Source organism: Pan troglodytes, chromosome 10 (assembly GCF_028858775.2).
Source record: "Pan troglodytes isolate AG18354 chromosome 10, NHGRI_mPanTro3-v2.0_pri, whole genome shotgun sequence".
NCBI lineage: Eukaryota > Metazoa > Chordata > Mammalia > Primates > Hominidae > Pan > Pan troglodytes.
The window spans coordinates 118,661,036-118,681,719 of record NC_072408.2 but is presented as its reverse complement, the minus strand read 5'-3'; the positions used below and the strand labels follow the sequence as shown (position 1 = coordinate 118,681,719).

At 42.3% G+C, this 20,684-nt stretch overlaps 2 protein-coding genes across 22 annotated transcripts in view; one reads left to right on the top strand and one right to left on the bottom strand.

The window, feature by feature from the left end:
• The window catches only part of MAPKAPK5 (MAPK activated protein kinase 5), a 54,976-nt gene that overhangs the window by 25,786 nt on the left and 8,506 nt on the right, over positions 1 to 20,684 (bottom strand). For 6 of the 21 annotated variants that reach the window (XR_010147779.1, XR_010147780.1, XM_063784989.1 and 3 more), the window contains exons 2-7: positions 6,477 to 6,550; positions 5,569 to 5,644; positions 4,130 to 4,227; positions 2,940 to 3,048; positions 1,420 to 1,509; positions 600 to 695 (exon numbers count right to left, since the gene is read on the bottom strand). Coding sequence is in view for 17 of the 21 variants with exons in the window: in XM_063784989.1 (XP_063641059.1) it covers positions 600 to 695; positions 1,420 to 1,509; positions 2,940 to 3,048; positions 4,130 to 4,227; positions 5,569 to 5,644; positions 6,477 to 6,550 (543 nt within the window). In the remaining 4 variants the exon portion in view is untranslated. The remainder of the gene's footprint in view (positions 1 to 599; positions 696 to 1,419; positions 1,510 to 2,939; positions 3,049 to 4,129; positions 4,228 to 5,568; positions 5,645 to 6,476; positions 6,551 to 20,684) is intronic. The other 15 variants (XR_010147781.1, XR_010147782.1, XM_054663592.2 and 12 more) reach the window with 7 other exon arrangements.
• TMEM116 (transmembrane protein 116) overlaps positions 1 to 20,684 on the top strand; it is a 192,515-nt gene that overhangs the window by 163,775 nt on the left and 8,056 nt on the right. The window lies entirely within an intron of this gene.

Sequence of the window (20,684 nt, the reverse complement as noted above, 5' to 3'; positions counted from 1 at the left end):
GTGGTGGTCGCCATATGGGGTATATATTTGTCACAACTCATCAAACTCTCCTTGAAGTGGAGGTATTTTACTGTATGTAAATCATACTTCTAAATCATACCTCAATAAAGTTTATTTTATTTTATTTATTTATTTTTGAGACGGAGTCTCGCTCTGTCGCCCAAGCTAGAGTGCAGTGGTGCCATCTCGGCTCCTTGCAACCTCCACTTCCCAGGTTCAAGCGATTCTCCTGCCTCAGCCTCCTGAGTAGCACGAATTACAGGTGTGCGCCACCACACTCGGTTAATTTTTTATATTTTTTTTAGTAGAGACAGGGTTTCACCGTGTTATCCAGGATGGTCTCCATCTCCTGAACTTGTAATCCACCCGCCTCAGCCTCCCAAAGTGCTGGGATTAAAGGTATGAGCCACCGCACCTGGCTAAAGTTGATTTTAAAAGAATAAAAGATCTACACCAAATAAAGCAATCTGTAGGTTTCTAAAGCTAAGTTCTCCCCCTCCCATCTGTAATATATGCCTACTTGTGCTGTAGAATAGAAGGAACACGAGTTGATGGGCAGCTTGGTGACAGATCTTAGGAGAGAAACCGCACATGCTTACCTGGGGTGCTACATAATAAGGGGTGAACTGGGGTGTCATCAAGTCACCTTGGTCAATCTTGGCAAATCCAAAGTCACACAACTTCACTGGGGCATCCTGAAATTAAAAAAAAAAGGAGTCACTGCTCCAGAGTGCTCAGTAAACATTAAAGGAAAATCCAGGTGTAAGACATGTTACCCTGAGATCTAACAAGTTTCTTTCCGGCTGAGATGCGAACTTATGAAAATAACATGTCCCCAGGTCTGGAGACAATGATTCACACTGAGGAACTGTCCTTAGTAATGCAGAAGTAAGGAATTCCTACCCACTCACACAGCTATTTTTGCTTTAGAACTTGTAAGGGCAGCACTAACGTCAAGGTCTTGGCCTAGGAACCCTTCACTCTATAAGCCCATCACCTCTCATCAATCTGGGATGCTACTTCACTTTTAATATCTGCCATAAGCTTCATGATAGACAGAGCAACTTATCTGGTGGGACATGGGGCAGGGGACAGAGCTGAAAGGGAAAACAGCAAATGAAACGAGATAATATATAACAGCATACAGATTCCTGCCCCTTCCCAAAGGTCCTCCAAATAATATCCAAAATCATTAAGTCCCACAAATACATATCAGTATCATCCAAAATTATCAATGCCGGGAGTACAGTAGTACAGCTTCTCTGAGCCTCTAGCAAGGGAACGAGTTGAAGAAATAAGCTGTTTGAAGCACTTTGGCTTAAAGCTTTTTCACCATGAATTCAGAGCGCTCCAAACACACCCACTCCTGAACTATGTTAAGAGTTGCAGCACTAAAATGCAGAAAAACAGTCTTCTCACCAAAGAGTTATCCTTAAAAAGCAGATTTTCAGGCTTGAGGTCTCTGTGCGCAATGTTTAACAAGTGACAGTGCCGCAGAGCCAAAGCTATCTGAAAAAAGACACAATGAAACAGTCGCTTCTTAGAAAAGATCACTCTTTAATACACCTGGTGTAGAGAACTCAGGATGTTAAAAAACAAGCCTTCATTAAGACTGCGTTCAGTTTCAATTTTAAAGCAGAAATTAAGAAAAACTTGGAATACCAAGAAACAGAATGGATTAAGCTTAGTTTAACTGCAACTTGTATTTTGTCAGACAGAAAGAAAAATATGATGGTACAGCAATTCTTTGTCAGAATAAACTGATGGGTAAATCCTGTAAGAAATGGGAAAAATGAAATGCTCCCACTTTCATTCATCTGAGGTATGACAGACACTGCAGAAGAAACACCTAAGCTGAGCAATGGTCAGCAGGCGCAGTTTCCACAGCAGGGCTACCGGCAGGCTCGCCTGGCTCAGACAAGAATGGCACTCTCCAGGGAGCTGAGGGTCAAGAAATCAGCTGACTGGGTTTTTCCAACTAATACTGGAAACTCATTTTGCTCATGATGCTTGTTGAAAATGTTGCCTGTTTATGTGGATTTGAAGGGGTTTTATTTTATAGAAGATTATCAGAGCTCATCCTTTAATCCTAATATTTGAAAAAATTAAAGGTATAATTTTAAAAATCAAACAGAAAGAACAGATTTTACTTGTTCTTTAACTCTCCATATGGAATTTTCTCAGCAATCCAAGTATCAGTTCCTCCCTACCAGAAAGGAGGCATCCAAAATTGCTTAAGGTTCATGGGAAACTTGGAAGAACTTTTTATTAAGAAGCAATTGGGCTGTGCTTCCTAATTCTCTTTGCTTTGCTTGCCTGGTATGAAGATAAGCCTTGAGGGTTTAGCTTTTCACCTCTGCAAGAAGTGATTATCAGCTGGATTCCTAGTATTGTTTGTGACATAAATCATTTCTATAGCAATAAAATGTGATGTCAACATAGAATATAACCAGGAATAATTCAGAATTACAAAGATCTTAGGATATTATTAAATCTGAAGAAATCACAGAAAGGTGGCTCACATGCAGGAAGCATCTTATGTACAATTCTCCTAAAATATATTTTTATACCATACAATCTTTCAGGTGGTATCAGCAGCATTTTATTGCAAAGTCCAATAACAGTACTTGGTAGCTACACGCCTAAAGATAACTGCAGTCTACAAAGCAGTTAAGATCGCCTTCCTTCCAGAGTTTATTGAAATCTCACAGCAGCCTCAGGAAACAGTTGACAACCAATTAAGAACACAGTACCCCCACCCCCAAGTATAAAAGGGGTCACATTTCTCCTGTCAAAACATCTTTTCTGATTACATAACAAAGCAGGCAATGAGAAGTCAAATAGAGCTTTTCTTTAAGTTTTCTTTTCTTCCCCCCAATGAAATTGCGCTTGTTAACCAACTTTGGTGGCAGTTTGGTTGGTACCTGGGGTTAACTTGCCTGCTTTGTTACTTGGCTGGCTTGCTTCTCTGTAAAGTGCCGGTGCTGGCTGATTCTGTGAAATAGCTCTCCCCCTTCCATCATCTCCATTACAATTAAGAGTCGGGCCCTGTTTGAAAGCATTTGATTTTGTTAAGTTAAAAAAAAAAAAGAAAAAGAAACAAAAAAACCCTGAAACATTAAGAAGCTGACCTAAAGATACTGCATCTACAAAGTGTGTAACAACTTCCTAAGTCCAGGGTAACACAGTTACTAAGAGCAAAAATTCTCATGTTCTGAAAAAAAAATTTTAATGTGATTTTTGGCTACCATTCTTTCATATATGCTTCCAGCTTCCATCCAAATGCTTTCACCAACAGAGCACAGTTGTGAAAAATAAGCGGTTTTTTCCCATTTGTTTGATTTCCCATTTGTTTTTAAAATTCTATCTTCTTTTTCCATCTGGAAAATTCCTACCCTTCCTTCAAGTCCTAGCTTCCACACAGCCTTTGGGAGACACCTCTCCTCCCAGACTATAGTTAGCAGCTCCTCTCCTTTGTAAGCTTAGAATATTTTAGGGATGCCTGTCCTTAGTGCCTATTGCACTGCTATGATGATGGGTTTACATCTCAGTCCTCCCAAAAAAAACCATACCTTATTTAATTTTGAATTTTAACAAAGAGACTTAGAATGCCACCCAATATGCTTGCCAAACATTTGGTAACTAAAAGAATAATGTTGATTTATTTCTTTAAAAGGAAAGTTAGACTAAGCAATAATAAAGGCTTTTTGATTTATCAGCCTCTAAGACTCTGCCTAGAATAATATTTGGGCCCCTTTCACTGATTTCAAATAGAATCTGTTTAAATTCTACATTAAATGCTTTCTTGAAATGAGAAAGTAATCAGAATCATCAGGGGATGTGAAGAGTGGCAGGGGCATAGATGAAATTAGACTGGCCACAAGAGGATTACTGTTGAGGATGGATCATGAGAACTTGAGGATTCATTACATAATTCTGTCTGCTTTTACAAATGCTTGACATTTTCCAAATTACAAAAAGGGAGATGGAGGGGGAGAAGGAAGGGCAGAGGAAGGGAGGGTAGGAGGAAGAAGGAGAGGGAAGGGGAGGGAGCACATAAAAGAGAGGACAGCTCCACTACACATTGGCCTACATGTGGGCATTTGATGATGACACTGTGTAGTCTTACCTAGGGCTGGACTCATGGGGAAACTGGACACTGTTAGCAAACACTTCAATAATCTGAACTATGTTTGGGTGTGTGGCACACATCATGTGCAGACGTACCTTAAAGAGAACAGAGGAAATGTATCAATAGGTAGGGGATACCAACATTTTCTCTCCAAAAACTGACCATACTAGGTACAAGCTAATTACAATAAAAACTTTATCACTGAGAATGATGTAAAAACCCAGTGTTTTCAAAGATTATCTCCTTAATGCTTTTTCCATGAATAAAAACTCACCAACAGATTTACTTCCTACTGTTCCATTTATTTGCAAAGGAAAATCTGGCAAACAATTCATTTCATTTTAGAAATTATTTGCATTTCTTTACGCAAAAGAAGTCCTTCATTGCACATGTTATTAGAATGTCATTACCATATCCAGATAATTTAAAACCAATGTATAACCAGGGGCAGTGGCTCACACCTGTAATCCCAACACTTTGGGAGGCCAAAGTGGATCGCTTGAGCCCAGGAGTTTGAGACCAGCCTGGGCAACATGGCAAAACCCCATGTCTACAAAAAATACAAACAAAATTAGCCAGGCATGGTGGCAAATGCCTGTGGTCCCAGCTACTCAGGAGGCTGAGGTAGAAGGATCACTTGAGCTTAAGGAGGTCAAGGCTGCAGTGAGCCATGATCGTGCCACTGCATTCCAGCCTGGGTGACAGAGCAAGACTCGGTTTCAAACAGAAACAAAAACAAACCCAATGTATATTTTTAAAAACTAAAGGCCGGGCACAGTGGCTCACGCCTGTAATCCCAGCACTTTGAGAGGCCGAGGCGGATGGATCACCTGAGGTCAGGAGTTCCAGGCCAACCTGATCAACATGGAGAAACCCTGTCTCTACTAAAAATACAAGATGCGTGGTGGCGCATGCCTGTAATCCCAGCTATTCGGGAGGCTGAGGCAGGAGAATCACTTGAACCCGGGAGGCGGAGGTTGCCGTAAGCCGAGATTGCGCCATCGCACTCCAGCCTGGGCAACAAGAGTGAAACTCTGTCTCAAAAAGAAGAAACAAACTAGAAACATCCTCAGAGTCCTCCTGTAGCATCACTTTTATACACCATTCACCTGACTCTTCCTCGTGCTATTTTATCTCCACCTTTAAGTACCTTCTTCAATAAGCAAAACTGAGGTAAATCTGAATACATGAGGGTACAAGAATCACATTAATTTTAAAAGAACAAGAGGTGGCTGAAAGGAAATGACTCAATGGCCTTTGATATTGACAGATCTAGGACTACTTTACTAAGATAGCATGAATGGGGAAGAGAGGTAAAGTTTGGACATAAAACTTTTTATGCATCACTGTATTCTCTCTAGGAAGCTGCCTTACTTGCAAAATAACAATTCTTAGGCACTTCAACTATTTAATTAAGTCGAGGCAATAAAGCATACCTCATTTCTAGCTTTTGGACGATCAAGAAGAATTTTCAGTGCAAACCGTTCTTGAGTAGATTTCTTTACACAGACTCTAGATTTAGAGAAAAAAAAATCAGAGATCATATATGTTAGAATGAAAATTAATTTAACAAGCTTTTTCTTTGAGATTTGTACTTCTAATCAAGGATATGGCCAGGTGCATCCAGAACAAACTTGCCCCCAAGGGTAGCAGGTGGGGGAAAGAAGCATCTCACCCCTCTGCCCAGCAGCCAATGCTCAGGCCTCAGCTTCTAAGCCATGCTTTTGGGGCTGTGGGTCAATGAAAAAATAATGGCCTCAGCTGGCTACAGGTGACTCTCACAGTGGCCCCACAGTCTCGACACCCTTTTTTTTTTTTTTTTTTTTTTTTTTTGAGACAGAATCTCGCTCTGTGGCCAGGCTGGAGTGCAGTGGCATGATCTCAGCTCACTGCAATCTCTGCCTCCCTGGTTCAAGTGATTCTCCTGCGTCAGCCTCCCGAGTAGCTGGGATTACAGGCACCCACCACCACACCTGGCTAATTTTTGTATTTTTAGTAGAGACGGGGTTTCACCATGTTGGCCAGGATGGTCTCCATCTCCTGACCTCATGATCCGCCTGCCTCAGCCTCCCAAAGTTCTGGGATTACAGGCATGAGCCACCGCGCCTGGCCAGTCTCGACATCTTAAATGACTCTATAAAAAGACCATGCGACTCAGTCACTCTTAACTAATTCCTAAATACATGAGAAAAAGCCTAACATAAAAACCTGTACTTGTTAAATTCAGCCTATTCCTCAAATCTGGCACACCTGATGTGTCTAATTCAAGATGTATTTCAAATGGCCCTTCTCAGAGTTTGCACATGCCAACAATTTGCCATAGTTTCTCATATGGATCTCTTACCTAACTGGACCACTAATTCCAGCTCCCAGCTTCTGAGTCCAATTGATACTGTATTCTTCTAAAATGGAAGTTTCCTATTAATATAAAAAAAGGGAGAGGACAGAGAATGATTCCTCAGTTAACAAACTGAATAAGCAGAGATGGGACAACAGAAGACCTGTCGCTCAACAGCTCATCTTCTAAGAGAATCTGATAAGCAGAACTTTGTGTTCTACAGGGCTTTATGACATTTTGTCTAAATGACAATGACTCAGACATTGTTTTCCAATTTTCCAACAAGAAAGCAAAGACTTCACGATAAAAGGAAATTATTCAGCTCATCTATAAGGTACATTTCCATAGACAATCAATGCTTTTGGGGGGTTCTGAGAGGAAGATACTCTTTCAAAATGCATCAATTACTAAATGCCTCTTTGCTACAATGGTCAAGTATATTTTATGAGATTCTAGAAAGACTAGTCAGATATATGCTGCCAAGCTGTAGAGGCCTATATCCCTGAACAAGTTGATTACATTATTGGAATAACTGAATAAACTGAGACTTAAAAGTTCAAAAAAAATAGTAACTAATCAATATCATAGTAAACATCCAATTTCCAACAGCACCATTTTGTGTACAGATATATTCTGTCAATTTCATTATGTAAGTATATTTCTGATATAAATAACTTTCAACAGTTTAGGATAGAGCCTCTACAGTTTAATGAAAGTTGTAATGGAATTCTTGGCTAACTATTGCATGTTAGCCTCTGTTGCCATATGCTTTTAGATAAAAAAGAATTTAATTAATTAATTCATTCACTCACTCATTTATTATAAGAGACAGGGTCTCGGCCGGGCTCACACCTGTAATCCCAGCACTTTAGGAGGCCAAGGCAGGCAGATCATGAGGTCAAGGGATCAAGACCATCCTGGCCAACATGGTGAAACCCCGTGTCTACTAAAAAATACGAAAATTAGCTGGGCGTGGTGGCGCGTGCCTATAGTCCCAGCTACTCGGGAGGCTGAGGCAGGAGAATTGCTTGAACCCAGGAGGCGGAGACTGCAGTGAGCCGAGAAGACCGAGGGTCACCCAGGCTGGAGTGCAGTGGTGTGATCATTTCTCACGGCAGCCTTGAACTCTTGGGCTCAAATGATCCTACCACCTCAGCCTCCCAAGTAACTAGGAAAACAGGCACACACCACAGCATCTGGCTAATTTTTTTCTTTTTTAGAGAGAGAGGGTCTCGCTATGTTGCCCAGGTTGGTTTCAAACTCCTGACTTCAAGCAATCCTCCTGCCTCAGCCTCCCAAATAGCTGGGGTTACAGGCAAGAAAGTCACATATTTAAATTGTGATAGTCTAAAATTCATTTTTGCAGGGTTCCACAGGTAAAATAGGAAACCAACTGCAGAACTTAAGAAATCAAAATCCTGCCGGGCACAGTGGCTCATGCCTGTAATCCCAGCACTTTGGGAGGCCGAGGTGGGAGGATCACCTGAGGTGGGAGTTCAAGACCAGCCTGACCAACATGGAGAATCCCCATCTCTACTAAAAATACAAAATTAGCCAGGCATGGTGGCGCATGCCTGTAATCCCAGCTACTCAGGAAGCTGAGGCAGAAGAGTCGCTTGAACCCAGGAGGCAGAAGTTGCTGTGGGCCAAGATCACGCCATTGCACTCCAGCATGGGCGACAAGAGCAAAACTCCATCTCAAAAAAAAAAAAAAAAATCAAAATCCATAAGACTTTCACGTTGTTTTGTTGCAATGAAAATCTGATAGACTATGCAGCACAAGAATCCTGCTCACTAGTATACAGGAATAGGATATTTGCTTACGTAATACACACTCACTGAGCAGCTAGTATACCAGGCTAAGTTCAGGTATGAAAACAAGGCCTCTACCCAGTGAATGTGCCAGGCTTGGAAAGTCTTCATCTCCACCCCTTTGTGTGTCCAATTCTTGGTAAAGGTTCTCAGCATACAGTAAATAACTATGGAATGAATGACTAGAAAGGAATTAATCCCTAGAAAGGCAGACTAAAGCCTTGTGATGAAGGGATATTGAGTTAGGAGGACCCAAAAGATCGCTACACAAACTCCCTTCTGAAAAACTGTGCATCAGGATTATGGAGCTTGTCAAGGTCACACAGTGAGTTATGGGCACAATCAAGGCTATAATCTATGGCTCTGGCGTCCTCTACCATTCCCTACCCTAAGCACCTTTCCATCTATTAAGGGTAACTGCCCAGGCCCCAGCATAAAGATTAGGAACAAGTACTGCCCAATCAGAGAGGTCCTAGGCTCCATCTTCACTCACCACCTCCTCAACAGAACTCAAACCTACCCACTTAACCTGCCTACTTCCTTCACTTATCTGCTACATGACCTGTTTGACTTAGGAGTATCTGACGAGACCCAGGGGAATAGAGTAGTGGGAAGGAGGGAGTTGAAGCAGAATTTAAGCATCGTGGTAAAAACTGTTCCACTCAACTAATGGAATCATACACTCACAGTAGACTCTATGGAAAATAAGATTTGTTCTACTGAACTATTCATTATAATCAGAGTTCATATGCCCAACCCCCCGGATGTAAAAATAAGTTGTCTGACCAAATTCTCCATTGTACTTATTTTTTTATTTTTTGAGACAGAGTATTGCTCTGTCGCCCAGGCTGGAGCACAATGGCGTGATCTGGCCTCACTGCCTCCCGAGTTCAAGCGATTCTCCTGCCTCAGCCTACCAAGTAGTTGGGATTACAGTTGCGCACCACCACACCCAACTAATTTTTGTATTTTTAGTAGAGATGGGGTTTCACTGTGTTGGCCAGGCTGGTCTTGAACTCCTGACCTCAGGTGATCCGCCCACCTTGGCCTCCCAAAGTGCTGGGATTACAAGCATGAGCCACTTCATCCGGCCCTCCACTGTACTTACTAAGTTAGTACTCTACCTGATGGACAGCCAAGAAAGTTCAACTTGTAGAGACTCTGATTGGAGTTTTGACACTGAACTTTGCAGAAGGTAGGAGAACCACTACCAGGCTCTCCTACAGCTGAATTTCTGGACCCCATTTTTTATACCTCCTGTCCTTTTTCCCAGGCTTAATTCTTCCATCTTTGTTGATGGTGCCATAAACACTAGCCAGCTAAGGCTTCACTGAGCCCAACTCGGTCAAAAAAGTTAACACACACCTTTCAACTAGATTGCCCACGGCTGGCACATTTTCTCACATATTTTAATGAAAAGGAGAAGGTAGGAAGGCATGGTCAATTAAAACACTTCTACTGAAGGAAATTATGGACTAATTCTTCAAAGACATCAATGACAAATGCAAAGGCTGGGTTGTGCTAAGAAATATACACACTACCTTAAATTAACAAGGATACAAACACTTGGAATAAAATCATTTTTGAGAATTCTCCAAGACAAGGGGTCAGCAAATTCAGCCATTGCCTGTTTTTGCAAATAAAGTGTATTGGAATATAGCCACATCTACTCGCTTTCATACTGTCTTTGGCTGCTTTCACACTACAACAACAGAGTTGAGGGGTTGCAACAGAGACCACAGGGACCGCAAAACCTAAAATATTTCCTATATCACCCTTTACAGAGAAAGCTTGCTTTTCTAAACACTGTTCTAAACCGCTGGATCTCAACAATAACTGCACATCACAATCGCCTGAGATTTTTTTAAAGCTACCTGATGCAGGCCGGGCATGGTGGCTCATGTCCATAATCCCAGCACTTTGGGAGGCTGAAGCAGGCGGATCACGAGGTCAGGAGTTCGAGACCAGCCTGACCAACATGGTGAAACCCCATCTCTACTAAAAATTAAAAAATTAGCCGGGTGTGGTGGCGGCGCCTGTAATCCCAGCTACTTGGGAGGTTGAGGCAGGAGAATCGCTTGAGCCTGGGAGGCGGAGGTTGCAGTGAGCCGAGATCACGCCACTGCACTCCAGCCTGTGACAGAGTGAGACTCCATCTCAAAAAACAAACAAAACAACAACAACAAAAAAAACAAAAAAACTACCTGACACAAAGGGGATTCTAATACTACTTGTTTGAGAAGTGGCCTGGGCATTAGTCCTCTATTCCTACCTTTATCTCTAGTAAGGCAGACCCTAGTCATTCTCTGAAGCTCAAAAACTAAGAAAAAATGGAAATTCTTTTTTTTTTTTAGACGGAGTCTCGCTCTTGTTGCCCAGGCTGGCGTGCAGTGGCGCAATCTCGGCTCACGCCAACCTCCACCTCCTGGGTTCAAGCTTTTCCTGCCTCAGCATCCTGAGTAGCTGGGATTACAGGTGCCCACCACTGCACCCAGCTAATTTTTGTACTTTTAGTGGAGACAGGGTTTCACCGTGTTGGCCAGGCTGGTCTCGAACTCCTGACCTCAAGTGATCTGCCTGCCTCGGCCTCACTTGCCTACCACTTCATGCTGTGAATACAAGAATTTCCATGCCTGTGCTGGGATTACAGGCATAGAAATTCTTGTATTCACAGCATGAAGTGGTAGGCAATTCCTCGCCACAATGGAAAAGTTAAAAATTAAAATTGTCAAAAAGAACTATTTCAATACAGTGTAAATCAAACAAACTGAGAAGTACAGATTCTTGAAAATCTGCTAGAGGTTCAGGTAAAAATAGTAAGCTTTCTAGCCTAGGATCCTGCCATCCTTCTACTCCTCTATCCCCACTGCTTACAGCATAGTCAGCTGGTGACCATGCTAGTTTTCCCAACATGGGGCCAGCTATGAAAATCAGCAGTTCTGCTGCTCTAGGGGGTGGACTCAATTTGGGGTGAGGAAGAAAATTCATGGATCTACCAGCTAAAAGTGGTGAATGTGGATGGAAATGAACAGCTTTGGCAGTCGTCCTTGTTAGATGGGCAGAACATCCAGAGATTTAATGGGAAAATCCTGAAACAGAGCCATAGAAAGTCTGAGTTAAGCTCTTCACATGACCATCACTGACTGGGAAATTATACCTAAGAGAACCAGGAAAAACTGAAAACCAAAGGAGACTTTAGAGCCAGCAGCAATTTTTTAGAGTTTCTCCAAACCCACATACACATTGATCAGGGGGGTATAGCTCAGCAGTAGAGCATTTGACTGTAAGTTGATCAGGATAGGGTAAAAGCCTCAGGGGCTGAAAGTATTTGAGAACCTCTGCCCAAATCACTGGCTGACAACTAAGTTAAACAGATACAGGGACAACCCACCAAAAGCCAGGCTGGGAAGAAAAAATGAAAATATTTTATTTTCTTTTGAGACAGAGTTTCACTCTTGTTGCCCAGGCTGGAGTGCGATGGCGCAATCTCGGCTCACTACAACTTCCACCTCCCAGGTTTAAGCAATTCTCCTGCCTCAGCCTCCCAAGTAGTTGGGATTCGCTGGGCACGGTGGCTCACGCCTGTAATCCCAGCACTTTGGGAGGCTGAGGCGGGTGGATCACCTGAGGTCAGGAGTTCGAGACCAGCCTGACCAACATGATGAAACCCCGTCTCTACTAAAATTACAAAATTAGCCGGGCATGGTGGTGGGCACCTGTAATCTCAGCTACTCAGGAGGCTAAGCCAGGAGAATCGCTTGAACCAGGGAGGCAGAGGCTGCAGTGAGCTGAGATCATGCCATTGCACGCTAGCCTGGGCAACAAGAGCGAAACTCAGTCTCAAAAAAAAAAAAAAAGAAGAAAAGAAAAGAAAAGAAAAAAAGAAGTGCTGGGATAACAGGCGTAGGACACTGAGCCCAGCTGAAAATAAAAATTTTAAAATTGACCGGGCACAGTGGCTCACGCCTATAATCCCAGCACTTGGGAGGCCAAGGCAGGAGTATCAAGAGGTCAACAGTTTGAGACCAGCTTGAAACCCCATCTCTACTGAGAATACAAAAATTAGCTGGGCGTGGTGGCGGGTGCCTGTAATCCCAGCTACTCGGGAGGCTGAGGCAGGAGAATCGCTTTGAACCTGGGAAGCGGAGGTTGCAATGAGCTGAGATCGTGCCACTGCACTCCAGCCTGGTGACAGAGTGAGACTCCGTCTCGAAAAAACTAATAATAATTTAAAACTAAGCAGAGACATTAGCACACCAAAGGAAAAATAGATTCTGGTTTAATTCTAAGCAATTAACTGTAAATATAACAAGCCACAGGGGGGAAAACTCAGAATCCAGAGTTGCTATATTATCTAAATGTCCAGTTTTCAACCAAAATTACTAGACTTGTAAAAACCAGGAAAGTGTCACCTAAGCTCAGGAAAAAGAGAAATCAATAGCATCCATCTCTGATTGGATGCAGATACCAGATTGAGCAAGTAGTTGCACTTAAAAGCAACTATTTTAAACGTCCAAAGAATTAAAGAAAACTGATGACGAAGTAAAAAATAATGATAAATAGAGATTTTCAGCCGAGAAACAGAAAAAAATGAAGAGGAACACATGGAAATTCTAGAGTTAAAAATTATAATGACTGGCATGAAAAACTGATCAGAGGTGCTCAACAGGCTGAGCATGGTGGCTCACGCCTGTAATCCCAGCACTTTAGGACGCCAAAGCGGGTGGATCATGAGGTCAGGAGCTCGAGACCAGCCTGGCCAACACAGTGAAACCCCGTCTCTACTAAAAATACAAAAATTAGCCAGGCACAGTGGCAGGTGCTGTAATCCCAGCTACTCAGGAGGCTGGGGCAGGAGAATTGCTTGAACCCAGGAGGCGGAGGTTGCAGTGAGCTGCGATCGCACCACTGCACTCCAGCCTGGGTGACAGAGCAAGACTCCGTTTTGGGAAAAAAAAAAAAAAAAAAAAAAAAAAAGAGGTGCTCAACAGATTTTCAGGTGACAGAATAATTAGTGAACATGAAAATACATAGAAAGAAATGATCAAATCCAAAGAATAGACAGAAAAAAGATTAAAGAAAAATGAGACCTGTAGAATAATGTCAAGCGTTCCAACATATGTGTAATGGGAGAGCCAAAGAGGGGTGAAGATGGGGGAGGTGGGAATATTTGAAGAAATAATAGGCAAAACCTTCCCCAACTTGATGAACAGTAATAACCTATGGCCTCCAAGAAGCTCAACAAACTCTAAATAAGATAAACACAAAAAGAACCACACCTAGACATACCACAGTCAAAACACTGAAAGACAAGACCAGGTGCAGTTGCTCACGCCTGTAATCCCAGCACTTTGGGAGGCTGCGGGGTGAGGATCACTTGAAGTCAGGAGTTCGAGACCAGCCTGGGCAACATGGCAAAACTCCGTCTCTACAAAAAATACAAAATTTAGCCTGGTGTAGTGGTGCATGCCTGTGCCTGTGGTCCCAGCTACTGGGGAGGCTGAGGTAGGAGGGTTGCTTGAGCCCAGGAGATCGAGGTTGCAGTAAGCTGAGATCATGCCACTGCACTCCAGCCTAGGCAACAGAGCAAGACCCTGTCTCACACACACACACAAACACACACACACACACAAAAACACTGAAAGAGAAAGAGAAAATAATGTAAGCACGAAGGGAAAAAATGACAAATCATGGACAGCAATATAAATAATGGCTGACTTTTCATCAGAAACAATGGAAGCCAGAAGACAGTAGAATCACATAATGAAAGTACTGAAAAAAAAACTGTCAAGCATAAATTCTATATTGAACAAAACTATCCCTCAAAAATTAACAGTGAAATAAAGGCATTATCAAATAAATAAACACTGAAAGAATTCACTGCTAGTAGACTTGGCCTACAAGAACTACCAAAGGAAGTCCTTTGGAGAGAATGGCAATGCTACTGTATGAGAACTTGGATCAGGCCGGGCACGGTGGCTCACGTCTGTAATCCTAGCACTTTGGTAGGCCAAGATGGGAGGGATCACCTGAGGTCAGGAGTTCAAGACCAGCCTGGCCAACATGGCGAAACCTCGCCTCTACTAAAAATACAAAAAAAAACCCCAAAACAGCCAGGCATGGTGGCACACGCCTGTGTTCCCAGCTACTACGGAGGGTGAGGAAGGAGAATTGCTTGAACCCGGGAGGTGGAGGTTGCAGTGAGCCGAGATCATACCACTGCACTCTAGCCTAAGCAACGGGAGCGAGGCTCCATCTCAAAAAAAAAAAAAAGAAAGAAAAAAGAAAACTTGGATCCACAAGAAGGAACAGAAAGTACTAGAACAGGTAAACATGGAAAAAATTATTTTCTTCTCTTAATTTCATAAATATACATAAGATAGGTTATAACATATAAAGATATACATGACAATAAGAACACAAGGGAGAAAGGAGGAAATAGAGCTACCTTGGAGCAAAGGTGCTGTATATTACCAGACTTTAGTCAATTTTAACCCAAAGTGGACTGTGATAAAGATGCATATTATAATCCTCATAAAAGCATTTCAAAAATACATATCCAGAAAATCAACAGAGAAATTACATCAGATGGTAACTTGGATCAAGAGGGGAAAAAATGAAGAATAACAAAAATGGTAAATATACTGTAGGTTAACATAAAAGGCTGTAAATATATTTTATTCCTTTCTCTCTTATTTAAAACACATAAGATTTAACTGCATAAACAAATAACTACAACACTGTATTTTCTGGTTTGTAATATATACATACATAATACATAGACAACAGTAACACAAAAGAAGAGGGAGAAGGCTGAGCGCAGTGGCTCACACCTGTAACCCTGGCATTTTGGGAGGCCAAGGCAGGTGGATCACCTGAGGTCAGGAGTTTGAGACCAGCCTGGCCAAAATGGTGAAACCCCATCTCTACTAAAAATACAAAAATTAGCCAGGCATGGTGGTGCACACTTGTAATTCCAGCTACTGAGGACGCTGAGATGGGAGAATCACTTGAACCCAGGAGGCGGAGGTTGCAGTGAGCCGAGATCGTGCTACTGCACACCAGCCTGGGTAGACAGAGTGAGACTCCGTCTCAAAAAAAAAAAAAAAAAAAAGAAAAAAAAAAAGAAGAGGGAGACAATGGAGCTAAACTGGAGCATTTTCTATATTTTACTGAAACTATTAGTATTAATTTAAAGTTAGTCTTAATCTGAAATGGCTTATGATAGGCCATATTCTAGATCATAAAAAAAACTAAATGAATTGAAAATAAATTATATGAAGTTCTCCAACCACCATGGAATTAAGCCAGAAATGAACAGAAGGAAACTTGGGAAATCCATATATATTTAGAAATTAAACAACACGACTGGACACAGTGGCTCACGCCTGTAATCCCAGCACTTTGGGAGGCCGAGGCGGGCAGATTGCCTGAGGTCAGGAGTTCGAGACCAGCCTGATCAACATGGAGAAACCCAGTCTCTACTAAAAGTACAAAATTAGCCGGGCATGGTGGCGTATGCCTGTAATCCCAGCTACTCGGGAGGCTGAGGCAGGATAATCGCTTGAACCTGGGAGGCAGAGGTTGCGGTGAACCAAGATCACGCCATTGCACTCCAGCCTGGGCAACAAGAGCGAAACTCCATCTCAAGAAAAAAAAAAGAAAGAAATTTAACAATGCATTTTTTTTTTCTTGAGATGGAGTCTCACTTTGTCACCAGGCTGGAGTACAGTGGTGCAATCTTGGCTCACTGCAATCTCTGCCTCCCAGGTTCAAGCGATTCTTCTGCCTCAGCTTCCCAAGTAGCTGGGACTACAGGTGCACACCACCACGCCCAGCTAATTTTTGTAATTTTAGTAGAGATGGGGTTTCACCATATTGGCCAGGCTGGTCTCGAACTCCTGACCTCGTGATCCGCCTGCCTTGGCCTCCCAAAGTGCTAGGATTACAGGCGTGAGCCACTGCACCTGGCCTAAACAACACACTTATAAATAACCAGGAGGTCAAAGAAGATTTAACATGAGATATTAGAAAATATTTTATCTCAATGAAAATGCAAACACAATTTGCCAAAAATAATGAGATGAAGTTGAAGTGGTGCTGAAACAGAAATTTATAGCTGTAAATGCCTACCTTAGAAAAGATCACAATCACTAACCTAACCTTCTACCTTTAAAATGTAGAAAAAGAGCAGACTATACTCAAAGCAAGCAGAAAGAAGAAAATAATAAAGATTTGAGCAGAGAGCTATAAAACAGAATACAGAAAAATAGAGAAAATCAATGAAAACCAAAAGTTGATTATTTGAAAAGATCAACAAAGTTAACAAACCTTTAGCTGACTTGACCCATAAAAAAAGGGGAGGACACAAATTATTAATATTAGAAAGGAAAGAGGGAACATCACAATTGACTTTACAGAAATCAAAGTATTAAAAGGGAAAACCATGAACGACTTTATGCCAACAAATTAAAGCACTAGATAAAATGGACAAATTTCTAGAAAGAAATTACCAAAACTCACTCAAGAAGAAAAAGAAAACCTGAATAGACCTGTAACAAGTAAAAAAAACTGAATAACTGAGTATCTTCCCGTGAAACAAAGTCTAGGCACATTGGTTTCAGTGGTAAATACTACACATTTGTAGGGTTTCTCAACCTCAGCACCACTGACATTTTGAGCCAGATAGTTCTCTGTTGTGGGGTTGCCTTGGCCTTTTAGGATGTTCAGCAGCATTCCTGCCGTCTACCCACTAGGTGCCAGAAGCACCCGCTGCCAATTGTGATAACCAAAAATGTCTCCAGATGTTACCAAATGTCTCCCAAGAGGTAAAATCCCTGCCCATTCCATTGAGAACCACATATTTAACGAAATAATGTATTCCAAACTTTGGCCTCCCAAAGTACTGGGATTACAGATGTGAGCCACCACACCTGGCTGTAAAATACCCTTTTATTTCATATTGAAAATCATTACTGGCCGAGCACGGTGGCTCATGCCTGTAATCCCAGCACTTTGGGAGGCCGAGGCAGGTGGATCACGAGGTCAAGAGATCAAGACCATCTGGCCAACATGGTGAAACCCCATCTCCACTAAAAATACAAAAATTAGCTGGGCGTGGTGGCGCAGGCCTCAAGTCCCAGCTACTTGGGAGGCTGAGACAAAAGAATCACTTGAACCAGGGAGGCAGAGGTTGCAGTGAGCTGAGATCGTGCCACTGCACTCCACTCCAGCCTGGCAACAGAATGACACTCCATCTCAAAAAAAAAAGAAAAAGAAAAAGAAAAGAAAATCTTTACTATGTTCATAGTAATGATCCCATAGAGGAGGGTATACTTTCTAACTTGTTCTATAAAGCTAGCATTACATTCACACCAAAACTAGAAAAACGCATCACAAGAAAGTATCTATCATGAATATAGATTAAACAATCCTCAACAAAATATTAACAAACTGAAACTAGCAACATGTAAGAATGATTCTACACCAGACTAAGTGGGTCTGAGTGGGGTTTATACCAGGAATGCAAGATTGGCTTAATATCTGAAAATAACGTAATATTACCATATACTATATTAAGAATAAAGAACAAAAACCACATAATTAACTCAATAGATGAAGGGAAAATATTTAACAAAAACTCAACACCCATTCCTGATAAAACTGTCAGCCAGGCCGGGCGTAGTGGCTTAAGCCTGTAATCCCAGCACTTTGGGAGGCCAAGGCGGGTGGATCACCTGAGGTCAGGAGTTCGAGACCAGCCTGACCAACAAGATGAAACCCCATCTCTACTAAACAGATAAAAATTAGCCAGGTGTGGTGGCAGGCACCTGTCGTCCCAGCTACTCATGAGGCTGAGATAGGAGAATTGCCTGAACCCGGGAGGCGGAGGTTGCAGTAAGCTAAGATCACACCACTGCACTCCAGCCTGGGCAACAGAGAGAGACTCCATCTCAAAACAAAAAAATTTTGTTTTATATGTAGAAAATCCTAAGGGATCTATAAGAACTAGTATGCAAATGTACTAAGGATACAAAATACAAAGTCAACATACAGAAATCAACTGTATTTCCATACACTAGTGACAAACAATCCAAAAATGAAATGAAGAAAACAATTCCATTCTTTTTTTTTTGAGACGAAGTCTCGCTCTGTCACCCAGGCTGGAGTGCAGTGGCGCCATCTTGGCTCACCGTAAGCTCCACCTCCCAGGTTCGCGCCATTCTTCTGCCTCAGCCTCCCAAGTAGCAGGGACTACAGGCGCTTGCCACCATGCCTGGCTAGTTTTTTGTATTTTTTTTTTTTAGTAGAGAGGGGGTTTCACTGTGTTAGCCAGGATGGACTCGATCCCCTGACCTCGTGATCCGCCCACCTCAGCCTCCCAAAGTGCTGGGATTACAGGCGTGAAGAAGAAAACAGGAATACATTTATCAGGCTGGACACAGTGGCTCATGCCTGTAATCCCAACACTTTGGGAGGCCAAGGCAGGTGGATTGCCTGAGGCCAGGAGTTCAAGATCAGCCTGGCCAACATGGTGAAACCCTGTCTCTACCGAAAATACAAAAATTAGCCAGGCATGGTGAAGCGAGCCTGTAATCCCAGCTACTCAGGAGGCTGAGGCAGGAGAATTGCTTGAACCTGGGAGGCAGAGGTTGCCGTGAGCCGAGATTGCACCACTGCACTTAAGCCTGCGAGACAGAGTGAGACTCTGTCTCAAAAAAAAAGAATAAATTTATCAAAAGGCAAGATTTATAGATTTATACACTTGGAAACTAGAAAACACTGCTTAGAGAAACTGAAGAAGCCCTAAAGAAATGGAAAGCTCTACTACGTTAATAGATAAGATAATATACTTGACCCTTGAACAACGTGAAGGTTAAGGGCACTGACACCCTGGGCAGTCAAAAATCTGCACATAACTTCTGACTCCCCCAAAATTTAACTACTAATAGCCTGTTAACCATACTGACAACAGAAAGTCAATTAACACATATTTTATGTATTACATACTATATTGTTACAATAGAGTAAGATAGAGAAAAAATGTTATTAAGAAAATCATAAGAGAAAACATATTTGCTATTCATTAAGTGGAGGTGCATCATCATAAAGGTCTTCACCCATCTTCAGGATGAGTAGACTGAGGGAAAGAAAGAAAAGGAGTTGGTTGGTCTTGCTGTCTTGGGGTAGCAGAGGTAGAAGAGGTGAAGGGCATGGAAAGGAAGGCAGGAGAGGCAGGCACATCTGGTGTAACATTACAAAAATACATCCTCATTTCTGTCCGACTTTTTTGCTTTTCCATTTCTCTAAAAACATTTCTATACAATACTAATCCTTCTTCCACCATTTGCTTTCACTTCAGTGCCAGTATCACAGAAGGTTCCATTCCATATTCCATAAACAAAGCTAAAGGAAGTCTTGAATAATTGGAACCCTTCTGGCAAATTGTCTAATGTCAATTTTTTCCTGCCCCTGTTTCTTGTACATCTTATTCCTCACTGTCTGGCACAGAAGCACTCATCTCCATCAAGTCATCTTCTATTAATTCCTCAGGTGTGGTGTCTATTAGCTCTTGAATTTCTCCAAGATCTGTACCTTAAAACTCTTCACCCTTCACCTTTTTTGCCATATCCACAATCTCTTTCATGATTTCCTTAACCAGCTCTGTCATAAATCCTATGAAGTCATGCACATCTGGACAGAGTTTTCTCCACCAGGAATTTATTGTTTCAGGCTTGATGGCTTCCACAGCTTTTTCCATAACAATGGCATCTTCAGTGGTGTAATCCCTCTAGACTTTCACTACATTCTATCAGGATTCTCTTCCTTGGTGTTAACAATCTTTTCCAGAGTATCCCATGTAATGAGTCTTGGAAGTCCTGGACCAGGTGCGGCAGCTGAAGCCTGTAATCCCAGCACTTTGGGAGGCTGAGGCAGGCAGATCACTTGAGGCCAGGAGTTCGAGACCAACCTGGGCAAAATGGTGAAACCCCATCTCTCCTAAAAATACAAAAATTAGCCAGGCATTGTGGAGCATGCCTGTAATTCCAGCTTCTCGAGAGGCTGAGGCATGAGAATTGCTTGAACCTGGGAGGCAGAGGTTGAAGTGAGCTGAGATCACCCCACTGCACTCCAACCTGGACAACAGAGCCAGACTCTTTCTCAAAAAGTCCTTGAGACCTCCTGATCTACAGGCTGGATTAGAGACACTGTTTGTGGACAAGTAGACCACTTCAAAGCCTAGTGTTGAACTCATGGGATTCTCAGTGGCCAGGGGCATTGTGTCAAAAAAACTTTAAAAGGCAGTCCTGGCCGGGCACGGTGGCTCATGCCTGTAATCCCAGCACTTTGGGAGGCCGAGGCAGGCGGATCACTTGAGGTTAGGAGTTCAAGACCAGCCTG